General features: G+C 44.2%; 3 protein-coding genes and 1 pseudogene across 4 annotated transcripts; 2 read left to right on the top strand and 2 right to left on the bottom strand.

Moving 5' to 3' along the window:
• The first annotated feature begins 1,741 nt into the window (after positions 1–1,741).
• LOC127758030 (uncharacterized) lies at positions 1,742–5,100 on the top strand. 2 transcript variants are annotated; one of them, XM_052283646.1, is made up of 6 exons: positions 1,742–1,952; positions 2,470–3,742; positions 3,889–4,042; positions 4,111–4,426; positions 4,526–4,578; positions 4,836–5,100. In XM_052283646.1, exons 2-3 carry the CDS (start codon positions 2,476–2,478, stop codon positions 4,008–4,010), a joined length of 1,389 nt encoding a protein of 462 aa, XP_052139606.1. In that variant the 5' UTR covers positions 1,742–1,952; positions 2,470–2,475; the 3' UTR covers positions 4,011–4,042; positions 4,111–4,426; positions 4,526–4,578; positions 4,836–5,100. The 2 variants fall into 2 exon arrangements, with proteins under 2 accessions (XP_052139606.1, XP_052139607.1); XM_052283647.1 differs by having other exon boundaries at positions 2,467–3,742.
• Positions 5,101–5,276: 176 nt separating this feature from the next.
• On the bottom strand, positions 5,277–5,897 carry LOC127758031 (uncharacterized). Its single transcript, XM_052283648.1, is given in 2 exon segments — positions 5,277–5,712; positions 5,714–5,897. Coding segments are annotated over 2 exon segments (594 nt in total). The 5' UTR covers positions 5,872–5,897.
• A 1,860-nt stretch (positions 5,898–7,757) lies between these two features.
• LOC127758129 (uncharacterized) lies at positions 7,758–9,035 on the bottom strand (annotated as a pseudogene).
• Positions 9,036–13,368: 4,333 nt separating this feature from the next.
• Positions 13,369–16,489, top strand: LOC127756638 (uncharacterized). The gene is made up of 6 exons (XM_052281995.1): positions 13,369–13,531; positions 14,049–14,231; positions 14,338–14,463; positions 14,652–14,846; positions 15,100–15,267; positions 15,718–16,489. Exons 1-6 carry the CDS (start codon positions 13,460–13,462, stop codon positions 16,102–16,104), a joined length of 1,131 nt encoding a protein of 376 aa, XP_052137955.1. The 5' UTR covers positions 13,369–13,459; the 3' UTR covers positions 16,105–16,489.
• Positions 16,490–16,777: the final 288 nt, after the last annotated feature.

Raw genomic sequence — 16,777 nt, 5'->3', positions numbered from 1 at the left:
ACCAAATTGTTCACAAATTCTGGGAGGGGAGCAGACCAAACATTTGGTTGTTCCGGGTCCCTATCCAAACACATGTGAGCAAGTGCATCCGCACAGGAATTACAAGATCGATGGACATGCCTGATGTCCTAGCTCCAAGTGTTGTTTAGTTAGGGTGACATATAGCCACTTTTGCATTTTGGCTGGGTTTAGTTCCCAACTTTCTTTTCAAACTTCCAACTTTTCCATCACATGAAAACTTTTCTACACACATAAACTTTCAACATTTTTTTTAAACTTTCAATTTCAATCAAACTTCCATTTTTGGTGTGGAACTAAACACACCCTTTGTTCCGTTATGCTACAAAGCTTTACAGTATGTGCTGACATAACTTCACGTGGCGATTTCGTGCCACCTCGAACAAAATCTCAGCGCCGAGACATTATACCTTAGCGCTAATTGATGACGCTCCCTCTCGTGACCCGATCTTCTGGTGAGGGGATAACTCTCGCTTTGATCGAGTGCAACGTTTACGATGTAGCCACCAACCAGAACAAGTCCAAGACGCCGTGCAATCGCTACACCACAAACGATGTCGTACCAACCGTGACGTGCGGTTGATGATCTCTGCAATGCAAACGAGAGAACACTGCAAGAACAAGATAAGATGCAATCTAAATATTGCGGATATGTAATTAAGCACAAAGGAATAGTTGCGATTGAAGTGGTAGATCTAATCGACCCAACAAATCAACACACCAACTATGGGGGCTCTGAATCTATAGTCGCTGACTAATCGAGCGAGGACTAGAGACAAGGCGAATGGTACTTGGCAAAATTCTGCTAAACAAAACCCAATTGTTTTTAAGGATGTACATAGACATTTATAGAGGAAAATAGAGCCAGGGTTTAGTGCTAATTCATGGAGGCGAAGGGAGACACTCCCGAGGTGGACCTAGTCTATTACAAGGCCCAAGGTTCAAGTTCGGTTTCAGCAAGTCCAAGATGGCGTTTGAAAGGTAGCGAGATAAGCTTTCCATCAAGTCCAAGATCACCCGAATCGGAGTTGGCATGAAGGCGCTAGGTCCGTTTGAAGTCAGTGTTGTTTCCGGAGGCCGAACTGGATTCCAAAATTCATTGGACTTTAATATCTTGTTCTTTGGCAATGTTTTATATTTCTCATGTTTGGTTGTATGCATATACTTGATGGTCACATCATCCCCGATGACGCTGAGGTCATGGCTCATTTTTAAAATTAATTTTTGGCACGGTCATTTCTGAAAGGATTAATTTGTCAAATTTTTGGCGAATCCGACCCGGGTACCCAGTAGAGTCGACAGTTTTTGTTTGGGCCGGCCCATCTATCCACTGATACCAACTTTATACCAAGATTTTTTTAGGTCACCGGCCATCCCTTAACTTTACACCGAGATTATATTTTGCCCCACATACTTATTAAATTATTTTTTGTTGACTAGGATGGCACGTCAGCGAAACCATCCATATATACTGCCATGGGACCTTGAGTGAACGGTTTTAGTAAGTTTAGGGGTAAACATTCTTATTTTGTGGTTAAGGGACCTAAAAAAATATCGCTGTTAAGTTGAGGGACGTCCGGTGAACTTATTCTCCAAATTCGTGGGACGGGCCAAAAGACCAGTGGGATAGCTGGACCACGCCCATCCTAGTGTTTGTATTGGGCTCTAGTGGAAATTAGTAAAGGAACAGCCCAATAAAAACTATATTCGGGACAGGGAAGCCGCATCCCTCAACCCTAGCTCCCCACCTCTCCTCCTCCGGCGGCGCGGAGGGCCGAGAGGGAGGCGGAGCCTGGCGTCCCAGGGGGTGGCGCGGGAGGCGGTGTCCGGCGGTGCGGGAGGCGGAGTGCGGGGGCAGCGCAGGAGTCTGAAGGCGGCGTCGTGTCTGCATCAGCATCGCTTTTCTCCTCCGAATCCTCTCCCAAAAAACCGAGGTATTCTCTCAAAACTTAGGTTAATTGTTTTTGGGATTGATTCGTTCAGATCTGGTGTATGTGTGCTTGTTTGTGCCACCATCTAAGCACACCCTTAGGCTTCGAGGTGAGGCACACCCCCTACCCTCTCTCTTTCTCTCTTTGTCTGATTTGTTAATTTCTGGATGATTGGATAAATGCTTGCAGCCTCTCATGGCTTAGATTAGAGCACTGATAGAAATGAGTTACATGATGATGACAATTATGATTGATTGATTGCAGTATATGGATAATACGATGAGGAGTTTAGTTGATACTGAATGCTGCACATATCATTTCTGTTAATTACAAAGAAGCTTGTCATTGCCCCTGTTATCAATTTATTCATCATGTGGCATGTGGCATGTGCACGGCTTTCTTTAAAAACAATGTGCACTAATAGACAGCATCTCACAACATTGTCTTCAAAGTCTGTAGCAAGAAAATTTCTTTACGATATCTCTAATTTTTATCTGGAACAATTATTTTTTGTCAGCAGAGAAATATGTTGGTAACCAGGTCGAGGTTATTTGGAGTGTCCCAGTTGCGCAAATCCTCTCTTAAGCATCTGTTGAAGTTCAGGTCTATGTCTGATCAGTCATCTGTTCTAGCTGCCGATGATACCGAAACTTCATGGGCTATGTCTGATCAGTCGTCCGTTCCAGCTGGCAAGGCTACTGAAACTTCATTAGGTGATTTCCCTAAGCATCTGCGCAAGCTACCACCATGGATCCAAGAGCCAGTGTCTGTTCATGAAGTTAATGATACCTTGAAGCACATCGAAGAAAAATCAAACGAATTCAAGCTGCTTTCTTCGGATTGCATGCAGAAGAAAATCTTTGAGCAAGAGATTAGACCTTTCTTACTCTCAAGAGGTCTACTGTGCACTAGTCCTATGGGAAGCTTGTTTGTCAAAGGTTTGCACAAGATGAATCATACAATTCATCACAAGTTTCCACGATATGTCACCTCTAAGAGCTTGATGAAGCTTCTGACTACACGTAGTCAGGAACAATGGAGACCAATACTCGAGTATCTGGCCGATGAGCGAGTTATAGTTCTCTTGGACTGGATTAATGAGCTATCACTTCTTGAAGTACATTTTTTTGACCATGGGTTGCTTTTGGCACCACAGTCTGGAGAGCCACATGATGCTCGTGTGTACAAGCTTGAGACTGATGCATGTTACCACAAGCCTGAGGCATCAAGTGATAAGAAGAAAGATAAATTGAAGAAATCAGTAGTGCCAGTAACCAAGTTATCTTCCCCTGAGAATGAAGAGCAGACATCGGATCCTCTTGGTAGAGCTACTGTTGCGTCTGTCCTTTGGGAGTCCATCCGGGCACGCACAAAGTTAATTGAAATCCAGATTGTTAAGGGACTATTTTGCAAAGATTCTGAACACGCTGAAGGTGTTGGACTCTTCATGGCCGTTAAAAGGCCTAAAGAACTTGGGATAAGGAAATTGGATGTGGTCACTGACAATGAAGCAAACTACAATGTTATGATCGGCAAAAGGGATGTGAGCAAGAGTAGCAGTCCTGAAACCTCGATGGCATTTATCCAAGCTGCGAAGGAATACGACATCTGCAAGTGCAGGAGAGAGCCAAGGGAAATGATAAGCCATGTGAATGACCTCGCCAAGGAAGCACACACCAAACGCACTAACGCGTTGAATCTTAGAGAGATCATAGAGCGCAAGTCTCCTCAATTTTGGGGAATGCCATTTGTGCGCATCAAGCAAGATGATTCTTCTATAAAAGCAAAATTAGGTAATACTCTCTCCATTCACATTTGATCAACGTATTAGTGTGAATGAAATTAGGATGAGGGCTTCTAGGAGATCCTCCAGTTAGTGTGATGTTTTTTTTTTTTTGTCTTCTTTATTGCACTTTACACTAACTTATTTTTAATGTAGGAGGCTCGAAGGTAGCGACACACCTTTTGAAGCAACTAATTATTACATGGAGGTCTGGAGCAAGGCTCAGAAAAATGATGCTTTTGAAGGGCTATTGCGTGACCTTGATCCTGACTTTGTGATAGTATTTGCAAATGATGTCTCTGCTGAAGAGGTTATACTCGAACTAATGGCCTTGATTCTGTTTTGTAACTTTTTGCATCTAACGTGTCAACACTGCAGGTTATTTCAGAATTAACGTCGTATGATTACCCTTCCTGTATTTGGGAATCTGGAGCCAATGTTTCCCAGCATTCTATTCCTGACCACAGAGCACACGTACTTATCAATCACAAGGGTTGCATTCCGCATTTTACCGGTAGCAAGTGCTTGATCGTTGCTTATGACAGTCCACCAGAGTTGATCCAGTATGAAAACAATCAAGATTCTTCAGGAGTTATGTCTGTGGAATTTGTTGGACCTGGAAGTAAGCCACATTTGCATACTGACACAACCAAAGAAGTGGACCCATTCCTTTCTTTATTTTTCCATCACCCTGGTAAATTGCAGTTACTACCTTTGCTATTTGTAAGAGAATAGCTGCTTTAATTTTTTTTTCCTATGTCAAGAATAAACAAGTGCATGCAAATTTCTGCAGGCCGCAAAGGAGTAGAAGGTTGTAGTGGTGTCGAAAGTGGCAAGAAAAAATAGGTAATATTCTATTTTATTGGGTTATCCTGGTTGCTCTCATTTTCGTATCAGTGCTGCCTACTAGATCTTTTTGAGTTGGTTTTGATTAAATTGTCACTGTTGTAAGGGCTTGCTAAGCAGTCCTGTCTCTTAAACCGCTCCATGTTCATCTCCCCCATAATTAACTCTCTGCTAAATATGATTGTCTTTTAGTGTAATGCTTTGCAGAACAAAATACTCTGTGCTAAATATGATTCTCTTAATGTAATGCTTTGCAGAGCAAGATTTGAGCTTTAAAAGATGGAGCCAGATTGAAAGAGTGCAAACCTACTTTAATGGGCATGGTTTTGGGAGAGCTGTCTTAGGTTTTGAAGACAAGGACATGCTGTTTTTGGATGAATTGAACCGGATGGCCTTACGCATAGTTTCCCTACTGACTTATGTTAGAGGAACAGGAACTGTAAGATGTAGACAGGCAGTAAAATTTCAGTCCGACTACTGACTTCGGCAATTCTATGCCAAAGATTAACACCTTGGGAAATATCATGCACTTGTTACAGGCTCATTGACCTTTCACCTGATTGTGTATTCTGGCGCGAAGTATTTTGGGCCTCCGATTTTGTCGAGACTTAATGCATCCGTTTTGGGGTGGCCTGTTCTGTGCAAATAGTATGCGACCGGAGTATTACTTTTTTTTTTTTTTAGCTGCAGTGACATCTCTATCTGCAATCAATTTTTCTTCCCTTGTGGGTGGTCGTTGTGAAGGGCCGCGGCGGTAGATAACACCATATGGGGATCCTTTCATAGTTAAGCACCTCGAAGCAAAAGTTGCTGGTAGTGAGGTGGGGTTTGAGGTTGAGGACGTAGAGGCAGTCCGGTTGTTGGTTGATGGAGACGGCCATGGCGTCATAGCCCTTGGAACAATTGAGCTTGGGGAAGTGGACGGCGTAGTAGGAGGCGGCGTCGAAGAGCACGGTGTGTCCGTAGTTGTCCGCGGTGAGGATCTTGGTCTCGTCATCGCCGAGGAGAGTGACGCAGTCGATGGTCCTTGTGTTCCCGTGATGCACTGGGGCCGGCTGGAGATTGAGCAACGGAGATGGGAAATTGCGGAACCTGTCCATCAAGTGCAGCGCACCTGGGTGCGGCCTCTTGCTTCTCCATTTAGGCCTTGGGTGCTTCTTGTGTCTTGGCCATGGCTGCTGCTTTGGCTGCTCTCGTTGATGGGTAGAAGAGACGATTCGCGGGTATGCGGCGCAGAGAATACAGGTCGTGGCTGTTCTGCACCAACAGATTCAGATATCGCCGTCGACCCATCGATCTGTCGTCCTTTCCAAACACCCTACTGCCCTGATCTATCGAATCAAAGAGAACAAGTTATTAGCAGCAGAAATCCATAAAATACCCTTCTCTAAAAAAAAAAAGCAGCAGAAATCCATGGAAAAATGGCGGCGGTGGCGGTGGGACTCAGATAGATTAGATGAAGGCGAAACAGAACTCGTGTCTTTGGGCTATATATGGCCCGACAGGCCACAGCCCAGGGCCTTCTTCTCGCTTCTTGCACGGTAGCTGACAACTAGCAAGAAAGCTGATTATTTTCTGATTGGATTGCTCTCCTATAGGGTTGGAAAATCCCTTGGCAGCAAAATCTCTCCCCTATCATATACTCTCTATATATGGTGATCACTGTAAAAACTCTGATGCTGATAAAATGTGCCCTTCTCAGCTGATTTGCCCCCCTTTCCCCTTTTTTTTCCTGAAAAAAAGGGAGGAGTTTTGATGATTTTATTGAGAGAAACATAGTAAGTTTTTTTTGGGTACCACAGGTAATTGCAGAGGACACCACCTTACAAGGAGACAACAGTTGCGTCTAATTCTAAAAAAAAAAAAAAAACAAGGAGACAACAGATAGAACATTTTAACTCTTTCACCCCTAAACCAAAAGATAAGAGCCCAAATATAAAGTGGAAGATAAACTACTCCAGAAGACAACCGAACCACTTGGCCCTTTTAGAGGGTTAAATCAGATATCATATTACATGGTCTGAAAATAAGCAAGTTGTTTATATATTCTCAAATGTTTTACTTTTATTTTTCTACCCTTTCACATGGGACATTTCTTACATTGGCTTTCACCCTTTAGGTTGGTTTTACTTCATCTTCACATGTTCCAGGAAGGGGAATTGTGCAGGCATTGCAAGAGGCATCAAATTTATATCATATCTATCAAGCACTCCATCAACTAATTATCCCTTCTCCATGAATAAATTTGCTTTCCTCCAAGTAATCATGCTTTATGAAGCGGAGACAACACATGAGTACATGACTTTGTACTGTTGCAAGGAATTCAGAACTAGTATTTGCTCAACAGCATGTACAGATGAAGCTTCTGGTTGCAGAGAGGTAGTGAAAACCAAGAGATGACAGTAAGATACATATTGTTGTACCACTAACTAGCTAGCAAAATGACACGCCAGCCCTGTAATGTAATTCAGTTAGGACCAAAAAACACTGGAATATTACATGCCACTAGCTAGTTTAGAATTCCAATCCTACTTAACTGGCAAGTATAACACCACTAATTTACTTGATCATTAGTCTCTTATCGTCCACTAGAAATGTGGACGCAAAATTGCATATCAGATAAAAGCATTGCTTCAGCCTTCAGAGTATCAAAATGAATAAGATTAGGCCATATGGGCTGATTCATAGAAATCATAACGATAATATTAGTTTCAGATAGAACACTTGGCCAAATTTAGTTCAGCTGACAAGGAAAAATCTTCAGTCTCCACTGTTTTCGCTGCCTTTCCATTTCTGACAAGATAGCTCTCTTGAAGATACAACCAGCAAGAGTGATACTGCTTCATACAATTAGCAAAGTAGACTCTTACAGACCATGCACTAATTTAGAGTTCCAAATTTTCAATCCTACTCACTAGTCCCTTACAGTCCACTTGAAATCTGGATGATAAATTGCATATCAAATGAAGCGTATTGTTTCATATGAAAATGAAATCAGTTTAGGCGAACCCATTCTGCTTCATATATAGCAAAATGATATTTGTTTCAGAACCAACTCGATTTGCAGTAGAATGGGTACACACATATCAGGTACTAATTAGAAATATTATACCTAGATACCACTGCTGATTTAGAAATCCAATCCTATTAATTACTAATTAACTAGGGTCTCTTACAGTAGTCCACTAGCTAGCTAGAAACATGCATGATATAAAGCTTATCAGATTAAAGCTAGCACTAATTGCTTCAAATATCAAAATGAAATTAGGGCACATATGCTAGATAGCTGCTTGATAGTAAAACCCTCAGCTTCAGATAACCCATTTGATTTCATAGTCCCAAAAGTTGTAGTACATGGACTTGTGCTTGATCATCCGGACGCCACCTTGATCACATCACCATCTTTACCACAAGGGCGAACCATCTGTAGGCCAGTTAAGACAGCGAATTGCCCCTGAATCGGGTCAGTGTCCATTATGTCATCGTCATCGTAATCGGAGAAACCAGTGCAGTCATCTGCCATAGAACGGAAAATCTTGACGACGCAAAACCTGCCACTGCGCAGGTTGATGAGGTCAAGGTTATAGGGCAACAAAGATTCAGGTATGTCGAGGTCCACCCAAGTGTGCTGCTGTCCGCACCGTGGGTGGCTTTGCTGCATCGGAGAGGAGATCACAAGCGCACAAGCTGTAGGGGTGGTCGACGGATAGTCCGAACCACAGCTTGAGCTCCGGCACATACTCAGCTTTGCCATCGAATGGCATTGTCCAGCGGCCCAGGCGACGCCACTGACGCCCCACTGTGTCAAAGGCATAATTAAGTAGCATCTGGCTCCATAGAAGAAACATATATAGTGGAGTGTCAACCACCGTGTAGGAAGTAATGTCGGCATGTATGTAGTTGGCGAAGGGCGGCAGCTGTAGAGAACTCCAATAGGGAGTCCTCCCACGGAAATCCTTACAAGAAGAAGTGTAGTTGAGCACTTCAAAGCAGTAATCCTTGGTTTCAGGGTCAGCACTCTGGGACATCACTAATATAATGTTCTTGTCGGTGTAGTTGTTTTTGATGGAGAGGGAAATGGTTGCACAACCCTTGTCAGAAATGAGGTTGGGAAAGGCAAAGACGGTGGAGGAGTCGACGTCAAAGACGATGGTATGTCCATTGTGGTCGGCAATAAGGATCCTGTTCTTATTGCCGAGGAGAGAGGCGAACTCCAGATTCCTATGTCGACGCTGGCCATCCCAGGGGGTTGGTTCGAAGTTGAACATCGGGGAGGGAAGCTTCCCCAACATCTCCATTGTGTGGAGGCCTGGATGCTTCTTGCCATGGTGCTCCTTCACGTACACGTTGAATGATTCTTGGGACTTTGCTGTTGCCTCTTCAGCTGCTCTTGTGGATGGAGAGTAGAGTCCACTGCGGGCGTTCTCCACCACAAGGTTCAGAAATCGTCTCCCCATATCTTTTTCCAAACCAAAACCGATTTTCTTATCTGCTAGGATGATTCTATTATTGGGTGGGAGTGCCTATATAACTATTGCCACAATTTCAGCCTAAACAGAGTTGAGGTCCAGAACGATCGAGAAAGTGGTGCGACAAGGTTGAGATCAAGGTGACACACGATAGACGAACACCGTGTCGAGAGGTCTTTGCAAGGTCAAGTGCAAGCGCCGGGATTCGCGAAGAAAATGGACGGAGCAAGCAGTGCTACAGTACACGTGATTGTAACATGCAACCAATGAGAAAAGTGCACGTGCATGCACTTGGTTGGAAGACTTGGTCATCAGGAGCAGCAAACTAGCATGCGAGCTGTGCATGTGTGTACATGGCATGTGGAATGATGGGCTTGGTTGGCAGGGAGGCCAATCCAGCCCTTCCACGTGGCCCAAGATAGTGGATGGCTCGGCTCGGCAAGCCTGCATGGTCCAAGCAGCGACGGCCCAAGACGGCATCAAGGCCCAGCTCGACGTGCGGAGGCGGGCGCACGCGGAATAAGTTCAATTTGACTCCCTTAAAAGTGACACGAATCTAATCCATAACCCTGAACCACAAAACTAGATATCTTGACTCCCTAAACTGTTAAAACCGGTGCAATTTGACTCCCTTAGCGGTTCTGGAGGGCGGTTTCGCTGACGTGGCGCATACGTGGCAGTATTGACCTGATCTTCCTTCCACGTGGCGCTGATGTGGCGCTTATGTGGCATTATAATTTTAAAAAAATTGTAGGATCCATTTGACATTCACATTAAAAAAAATTGTGGGACCCTTGACATGTGGGGCCCACGTGTCATCCTCTCTCCCCTTCCCTCTTTTCTCCTCCCTCTCTCCCTTCTCTCTCCTTCTCTCCCCACGCGGGCACGCCGGCATCATGGAGCCCAGCCTAGCCAGTCCTTGCACGCGTAGCTCCAGAAGAGAGCGTAGCAGAAGTACTGCGCCAAGCAGGTGACGTGAAGCAGCGCTGCCACGACGAGCATGTGCGTGCGGTCGTGCGGCCGCGTCGCGCAGTCCTTGCAGTACACCTTGCGGATCTCCTTGCGGTCGTCGCCAGTGCCGGGGCGCCACCGGAGGAGCAGCACGAGGTGGTGGAAGATCTTGGCGTGCTGGACTGCTGGTACAGGCAGATGATGGTGAAGAGCGCGTTGAGGAACTGGTTGATCACCTCCGTCCGCTTCTTTCCGCTGCTCGTCGTGTTGGGATGGCGGAGTCGAGCATGCCGGTCATGAGCATGAACAGCAGCAGTAGGCCAGCAGCCCGGCGGCGACGAACGCCACCAAATGATCATGGCAAAGTTCCCTTCACCTTGCCATGCTCCTCCATGGCAAAGTCCACTTTGACTCCCTTAAAAAGTATGTCAAATCTAATTCGTACGTCTTAACCAGAAAACCAGGTAAAACGACTCCCCTAACTATTAAAACCGGTTTAATTTAACTCCCTCAGCGGTTTTAAAGACGGTTTTGCTGACGTGGTGCTTTGACTTGGTCTAATCGGCTGACTCAGCATGTGGGACCCACACGTCAATGTCACATTTTCTTCAAATCTCTTTCATTTCCCTTTTTTCCCCTTTTATTTTTATCCAGGACGCTGGAGTGCGCGGTGGCTGGCGACGAGAGGAGCCAGCGGCCGTCTTCGGCTTCAATGTCTTCTCTGCGCCCGTGTCGCGGCCATTGGCGGAGTACGCCTGGCGCCGCCTGCACGACCGTTGAGACCAGCCACAACGCGTCCACGCCGACCAGCTGCGCCACGCTCGACGCCTGCCCGAGCGAACACCACAGGCCGCTCCTCGCCGAGAAGCAGCGCATTCGCTCTCCGCCGCCGATCTGGCCCCCGCTTCCCGCGTACGGGCCGGAGCTCCAGCCCCCACTCCACCCCGAGACCACGCCGCCGTCCCGTCGCTCCGCCTCATGGGTCATGGCCAGGTCGCCGCCGCTCCGCTGGAGGCCGGTCCGCCGCCGCGCGTCGCGGGGTCGCCCAACCGCGGCTCCGCCTGGACAGTCACCGCGGCTGCGCAGAACCCCGTGATTGCGACGCTTGGGTAGAGGGCGCACACCAACACAAACAAGGACTCATCCTCCATCATCCACTCCAATCCAACTAATGCCTGCAACTACATCACCTCATCTTCTCCAATTTCTTGTTGTTGTTGTTGTTGTTGTTGTTGTTGCAGTTTACTGACTGATGAAGAACGAAGATGCTTGCTTGGCTACTGCTAGTCTACGTTCGTTGCAGAGAAAGCAAGCAAGGAAAATATCAAGTGAGGAAAAGAGCAAAGCAGACAAAAGAAACAGATCGATCAATGCGATGCTATCTCTCTCTATTCTTCTACTCCTGCTTGAGCTGTCGCGGAGCAAGAAGCGCCAGCACGGTGGTGTGGTCCTCGGGACCGCCGCGGCCGCCACCCACCTCACCTTCGTCGCCGCGGCTGCCGCCCACCTCGCCGCCCACGACGCGGAGAGGGGACAAGGAGCAGCGGCTGGGAGGTGGTAGGGGTGATGGAGCAGGCGATATGGGCGAGGAGAAGGACTGTCGCGCACGGGCACAGGAGCATCCGTCACCGGCCGGGTTCCCGCGGCGGGAAGAAGAGCATCGATGGCGTCCTTGAAGGTATCCATGAAGGACGGCGGTTTGTGGTGCCGTTCGGAGGCAGAAGGGAAATTTTCGGCCTGGGAGAAAAAGAGGGAAAAAAAGAGAAAAGAAAGTGAGAAAGAAAATGTGACATTGACATGTGGGTCCCACGTGCTGAGTCAGCCAGTTGGACCGAGTCAAAGCGCCATGTCAGCAAAACCATCTCTAAAACCTCCGAGGGAGTCAAATTGTACCGGTTTTAATAGTTGGAGGAGTCATCCTACCCCGTTTTTTTGGTTAAGGGGTATGAATTAGATTCGGCGTACCTTTAAGGGAGTCAATATGGACTTTTTCCTACTAGTTATGGGCGAGATCTGTCGGCCCGGTCCACGTTATTGGGTTCGGTACGTGGAGTGGAGCCCCACCTCCAGGCTCCAGCTCCTGATTCCTGTCATCGCTGTTGCCAGCTTTTAAAGCAAACCAGCAGATTACCAGACAGAGGGGGGAGGGCATTTCTTCTCTCTTTGTATTTATTTTTCCCTTTTTTATGTTTATGCATCTGCACCCACTAGTTCCTCGCATATTGCATTACCATCATTGTGGATATTTCATATATTTGATTACGCTCCTCCATCCTAAAATATACTCCCTCCGTCCTAAAAGAAAAACCAACCTAGGAGATGTGACCCCTCCTAGCACAACGAATCTAGATATAGGTCCAGATTCGTTGTACGATTCCTCCTAGATTGGCATTTTTTGAACGAAAAGAGTACTGTTTTTTTAGCCTTTAGAATTTATTTCAAAATATAATAGCTTATGTACCAATATTCTCTTACTAATCAATCATAACCCTCTACCATTCCATTTATTTACCTACCTATACTTCTTATCCAATCACAACCTTATTTTTAGAACTCATGCTATTTATTTATATAATAAAAGGTTTTAAAACAAAGTGCATGAGCTATAGGTACATCTCCCTTCGGAATAAGAAGTCATTTTTTAACATGATAACCAGCCCTTTAACATATATGGGAAATATTAGAACAGTCAAAAGCAATTTGATTTTGGCTTGGTAATCGTCTAGCTGATTTTGGCAAACTATCCGCCACCCTATTCATTTCTCTGGAGATCCATTGAATTTGAATGTCTCTTCCCTACAAAATGTTACTCTATGTACCTTTGACAAAGCGGGCCTCAAGGACCGATGTCCCGGATCGATTATGTAGGGGCTATTCAAATTGATGATATTTTTAATCGTACTATTTTTTTTTTGGTAAAGTTATCTAAAATGTGTCTTCATTTAGTATTTTTTTTGCCAAACTTTAATAAATACATAAGAAATCCTGTCAAAATTTTGGTAATATTGTCAAAATTTAGTAAGGTTTATTTTGGCTACAATTTAAACAACTCCGTAGTATTCGGGCCTGTTCACTTTGATGCCAAAAAAACCTTACCAAATTTTGGCATTGCTAAAATTTTGGCAAGTTACCAAAATTTTGGCAGTATTTCTTATATAGTTACCAAAATTTGACAGCAAACTAAATGTAGCCACTTTTTTAGTAACTTTACAAAAACTTGATAAGGTTGAAAATGGCATGATTGGCATCAAAGTGAACAGTCTCTTCTTTTTGAATTGTTACCTAATGTGGTAAATAATTCAATTTATCCAGAGGCGAGGGTTTCATATGCAAAAGCAGCGATGACTGACAGTTTGCAGGGGGAAAGGTGGCGAGGCATCAGAGTTGGGTTGCTTGCTCTCCTCCTCTCTTCTCTTTGTGGTCGGTCGGTCGGTCTCCTCCCACCACCCGCCGCCGCCACCATGGCCTACCGCCGGAAGCAGGGCCCCATCGCCGCCGATGATCGCCGGAGCTCCTACCCCCAGTCGCCGCAGGCATGCACCCCCCCCCCCCCTGTCTCTCACTCTTCAGCTTGCTTCTAGTACTGCAGTATAGGCTATAGCCCAGTTTTCAATCCCTGTTGATCGGATCAAATTAGATTTTTTTTTTTTTGGTCGCTGATCTTAATTTATTTGAGGACAAGCTTGTCTAGTAAAAAACACTGATTTCCCCTAAACCAGTATAGTAATTCTCCTATGTTTAACTGCAGATTACTATTATTTCATTCTGGGGAAAAATAACCGCAAGATTACTTGTTTTGTTGTGAGATAATTCGGCTACTCTCTGGCTGGTTGATCATTTTGGTCCTTAATGTTCAAACTCCTTAAATCATCCCATTTGTTTATCACCTACAGATAAACAAAACATTTTGTTCCAAAAGGATAAAAGAAATCACTACCTTGTGTTGGTCTCTAATGATCACTTTGCACTGTCCTTTCAGATGTCTGTGTGTGTCTCACAACTCACAAGTCACAAATGATGTATCCTAAGCATGTCAATTTCTCTGAATAGGGCTCTTCTTCATCGTACAGTTACACATCAATCAAAAGTATGAACGAGCCCAAGCTTGGGCTATGGGAAACTTTGGCAAGAAAAGCCAAGGGAATTCTTGATGAGGATGGCACAGCACATAAGTCTGACGAGTACACAAAACAAAAGACCCCTCGCCAGTTTGATTCATCCACTGGAGCTCAGGTGAGGTGGCAAGTATTAGAAAAACAAAGCAGAATAAGTAGGATATCTTGATGTTCCAAGTAACATTTATGTTCACGTTGTTCTCAAAATTTGTGATATTTATTAGGAATCTCGATCTCGCTGGTCATTTGAAAACCACAGCAGGACAGGAGATACTGGATCCCGGACAAGGTCGGAAACTCTTGCTGCTTCTGTCAACCAACTTGGTGGAAGAATCAGAGATGCGTTGGAAGTAATGTCCTATTTTTAGCTCAATTCAGCTCTTTATATTTAGTATAACTAATGGCACGACCCATCTGATTGATTGCTCAACTCTACATCTCTCTTTGCTGTTGTTCTGGATTTTCTGGGATTTCCATTTTCTCTCGTTTAGTATCGCATTGGTTTCAATAACCTCTTCTTCTCTTCTTTCTTTAACAGGAAGGACTCACAATTGTGGACAATAAGACATCCAATATCATTGAGGAGACAAAGAAGATACAAATTAGAAGGAAGCAAGCCAATTCGAATTCTTATATGCCGAACCCAGCATTTGATACATTAAGACCTCCTAATCTTTCACATGATCAAGCTGAAACTGCAGCCCAGGAAACCCAATTAAAAGCTTCTCGCGATGTAAGGTGCCACATGCTGGGTCTAGTAGTGGAAGTTTAAAATACAGAAACTTGGACCTTTTTAATATGGCAAAACCTTTGCTATGCTTGTACTTAAAAAGTATTAATACTTATTTTCCTTTTGCTAAGTTCTTGGTTATCAGTTTTTATGGTTAATATGGCTTGAAATAAGACCTTTTTTTTTCTTCCCATGTATTTGGACAAACATTTCCAGATTAGTGATGCCTTTCTCGTATCCCCCCAAAATGTTTCAGGTTGCTAATGCAATGGCTGCTAAAGCAAAACTTGTGCTCCGTGAACTAAAAACAGTAAAAGCTGATCTAGCTTTTGCGAAGCAGCGATGTGCTCAGCTAGAAGAGGAGAACAAGTTCTTGCGAGAAGCAAAGCAGAAAGGGAGCAAAACTGAAGAGGATGATGACCTGGTATGTTAATGTTTTCCAAGCAAGCAACCCTGGAATTATTTTATTCTCATGATAAAGTTATCAGAACTACATTCTTCTTGATGGTGAATTTGTGATGACTCATCCCAAAAATCTGGCTATGACCATTAAAAAGTGTGAAATTTCTTCTTTCCCTTGCATTTCTGGACAATTTTGAAAAAGATATGCAAATTTTGCAGTACGTTGCACAATGTGGTCGGTTGATATGAAAGCCTGATGTATTGGTGATGAAAATTTGAACCACTATATCATGTCAGATAAACTATTAAGCATTGGTACTTTAAGCTGATTATTAACTTCATACTTAGAGAGAGGTTCATTGCTTGTGTACAACAGACTTTAGTTATTTTTTACTTATCACTGTTAAGTAATGAGTAAAACATGTCTTCTACATATTTAAAATACATGCCTGAAGAACATGCTATTGAACAGATTCGTGTGCAACTGGAGACCTTATTGGCCGAGAAATCAAGACTGGCGCAGGAAAACTCCATGTACGCACGTGAAAATCGTTTCTTGCGTGAGATAGTAGATTTTCATCAATTCACCACCCACGATGTTGCCCCCTTGGATGATTGTGACATGGAAGACAGTATACCAGGAGAAGATAGCAATCACACTTACTCGGAAGATATGTTTCCGGTAGTTGAAGCATATTTAGATCGTGAAGAACTATCTCCTGTCCCCTCGAGGCCTGAATCTCCAATCCTCAGCTCATGTGAGTCATCATCCCCCAAATCCAGCAATTCTAAAAGCAGTGCTGCCAATTTACCAAGCAATGTCTCAAAGCCAAATGCATTGGTACCTGACACAGATTGACACATGTTATTTGTTGTCCTCTCTCGGCCTGGAATTGGTTTGGTTGTGACTGCTATGCATATATTTTTTGTCCATTCTTTAGCCACATTGGTTTGCAAATGTAATTTAATTATAGGTTTCTGGTTTTGTGTATGGTTTGGGTTCTGCCTAGGTTTGGTGAAATTGACCGGTGTGAATACATAGATAAAGTCTGCAATTCTCAGTATATGGTTTGAGTTCTATGTTGGGTTGGTGAAACAACTGACTGGTGTGGATAGCCGAAATGAGGAAAATTTTCAAGGGTGAGTTTACCACTTGTATATTGAGATTAGTGTATCAAGCTAATGAAATGCAGTTTTGTCAAATTATTTTCGGGAATACGCAAAATGCGTATCTTTCGTATGCAGTTTTGTCACTTCACATTGTGCATGAATCTAGACCCTTTGAATCTATATTCTTCCATTCTGGTGTTCGATTTCCTGTTGGTTATCATATCAAGTTGCATGATCCATTATTCTGTTCACAAGTACATACGCCTGCTATTGTAATTGCTGATGGCTCCAACCAACATTTCCAAATGTAAATATTGGGGCAAAAACGAGGGAGTAAAGGCCACATCTAAACCTATATGTGCAGAAGCCCATCCTGATAAGCAGGAGTGCATTTGTTACCAGACAGAGCTGTTGATAAATTA

The sequence above is a fragment of the Oryza glaberrima genome, chromosome 12 (assembly GCF_000147395.1).
Source record: "Oryza glaberrima chromosome 12, OglaRS2, whole genome shotgun sequence".
NCBI classification, from domain to species: Eukaryota; Viridiplantae; Streptophyta; class Magnoliopsida; order Poales; family Poaceae; genus Oryza; species Oryza glaberrima.
This window is presented reverse-complemented; position numbering and strand designations above follow the sequence as displayed.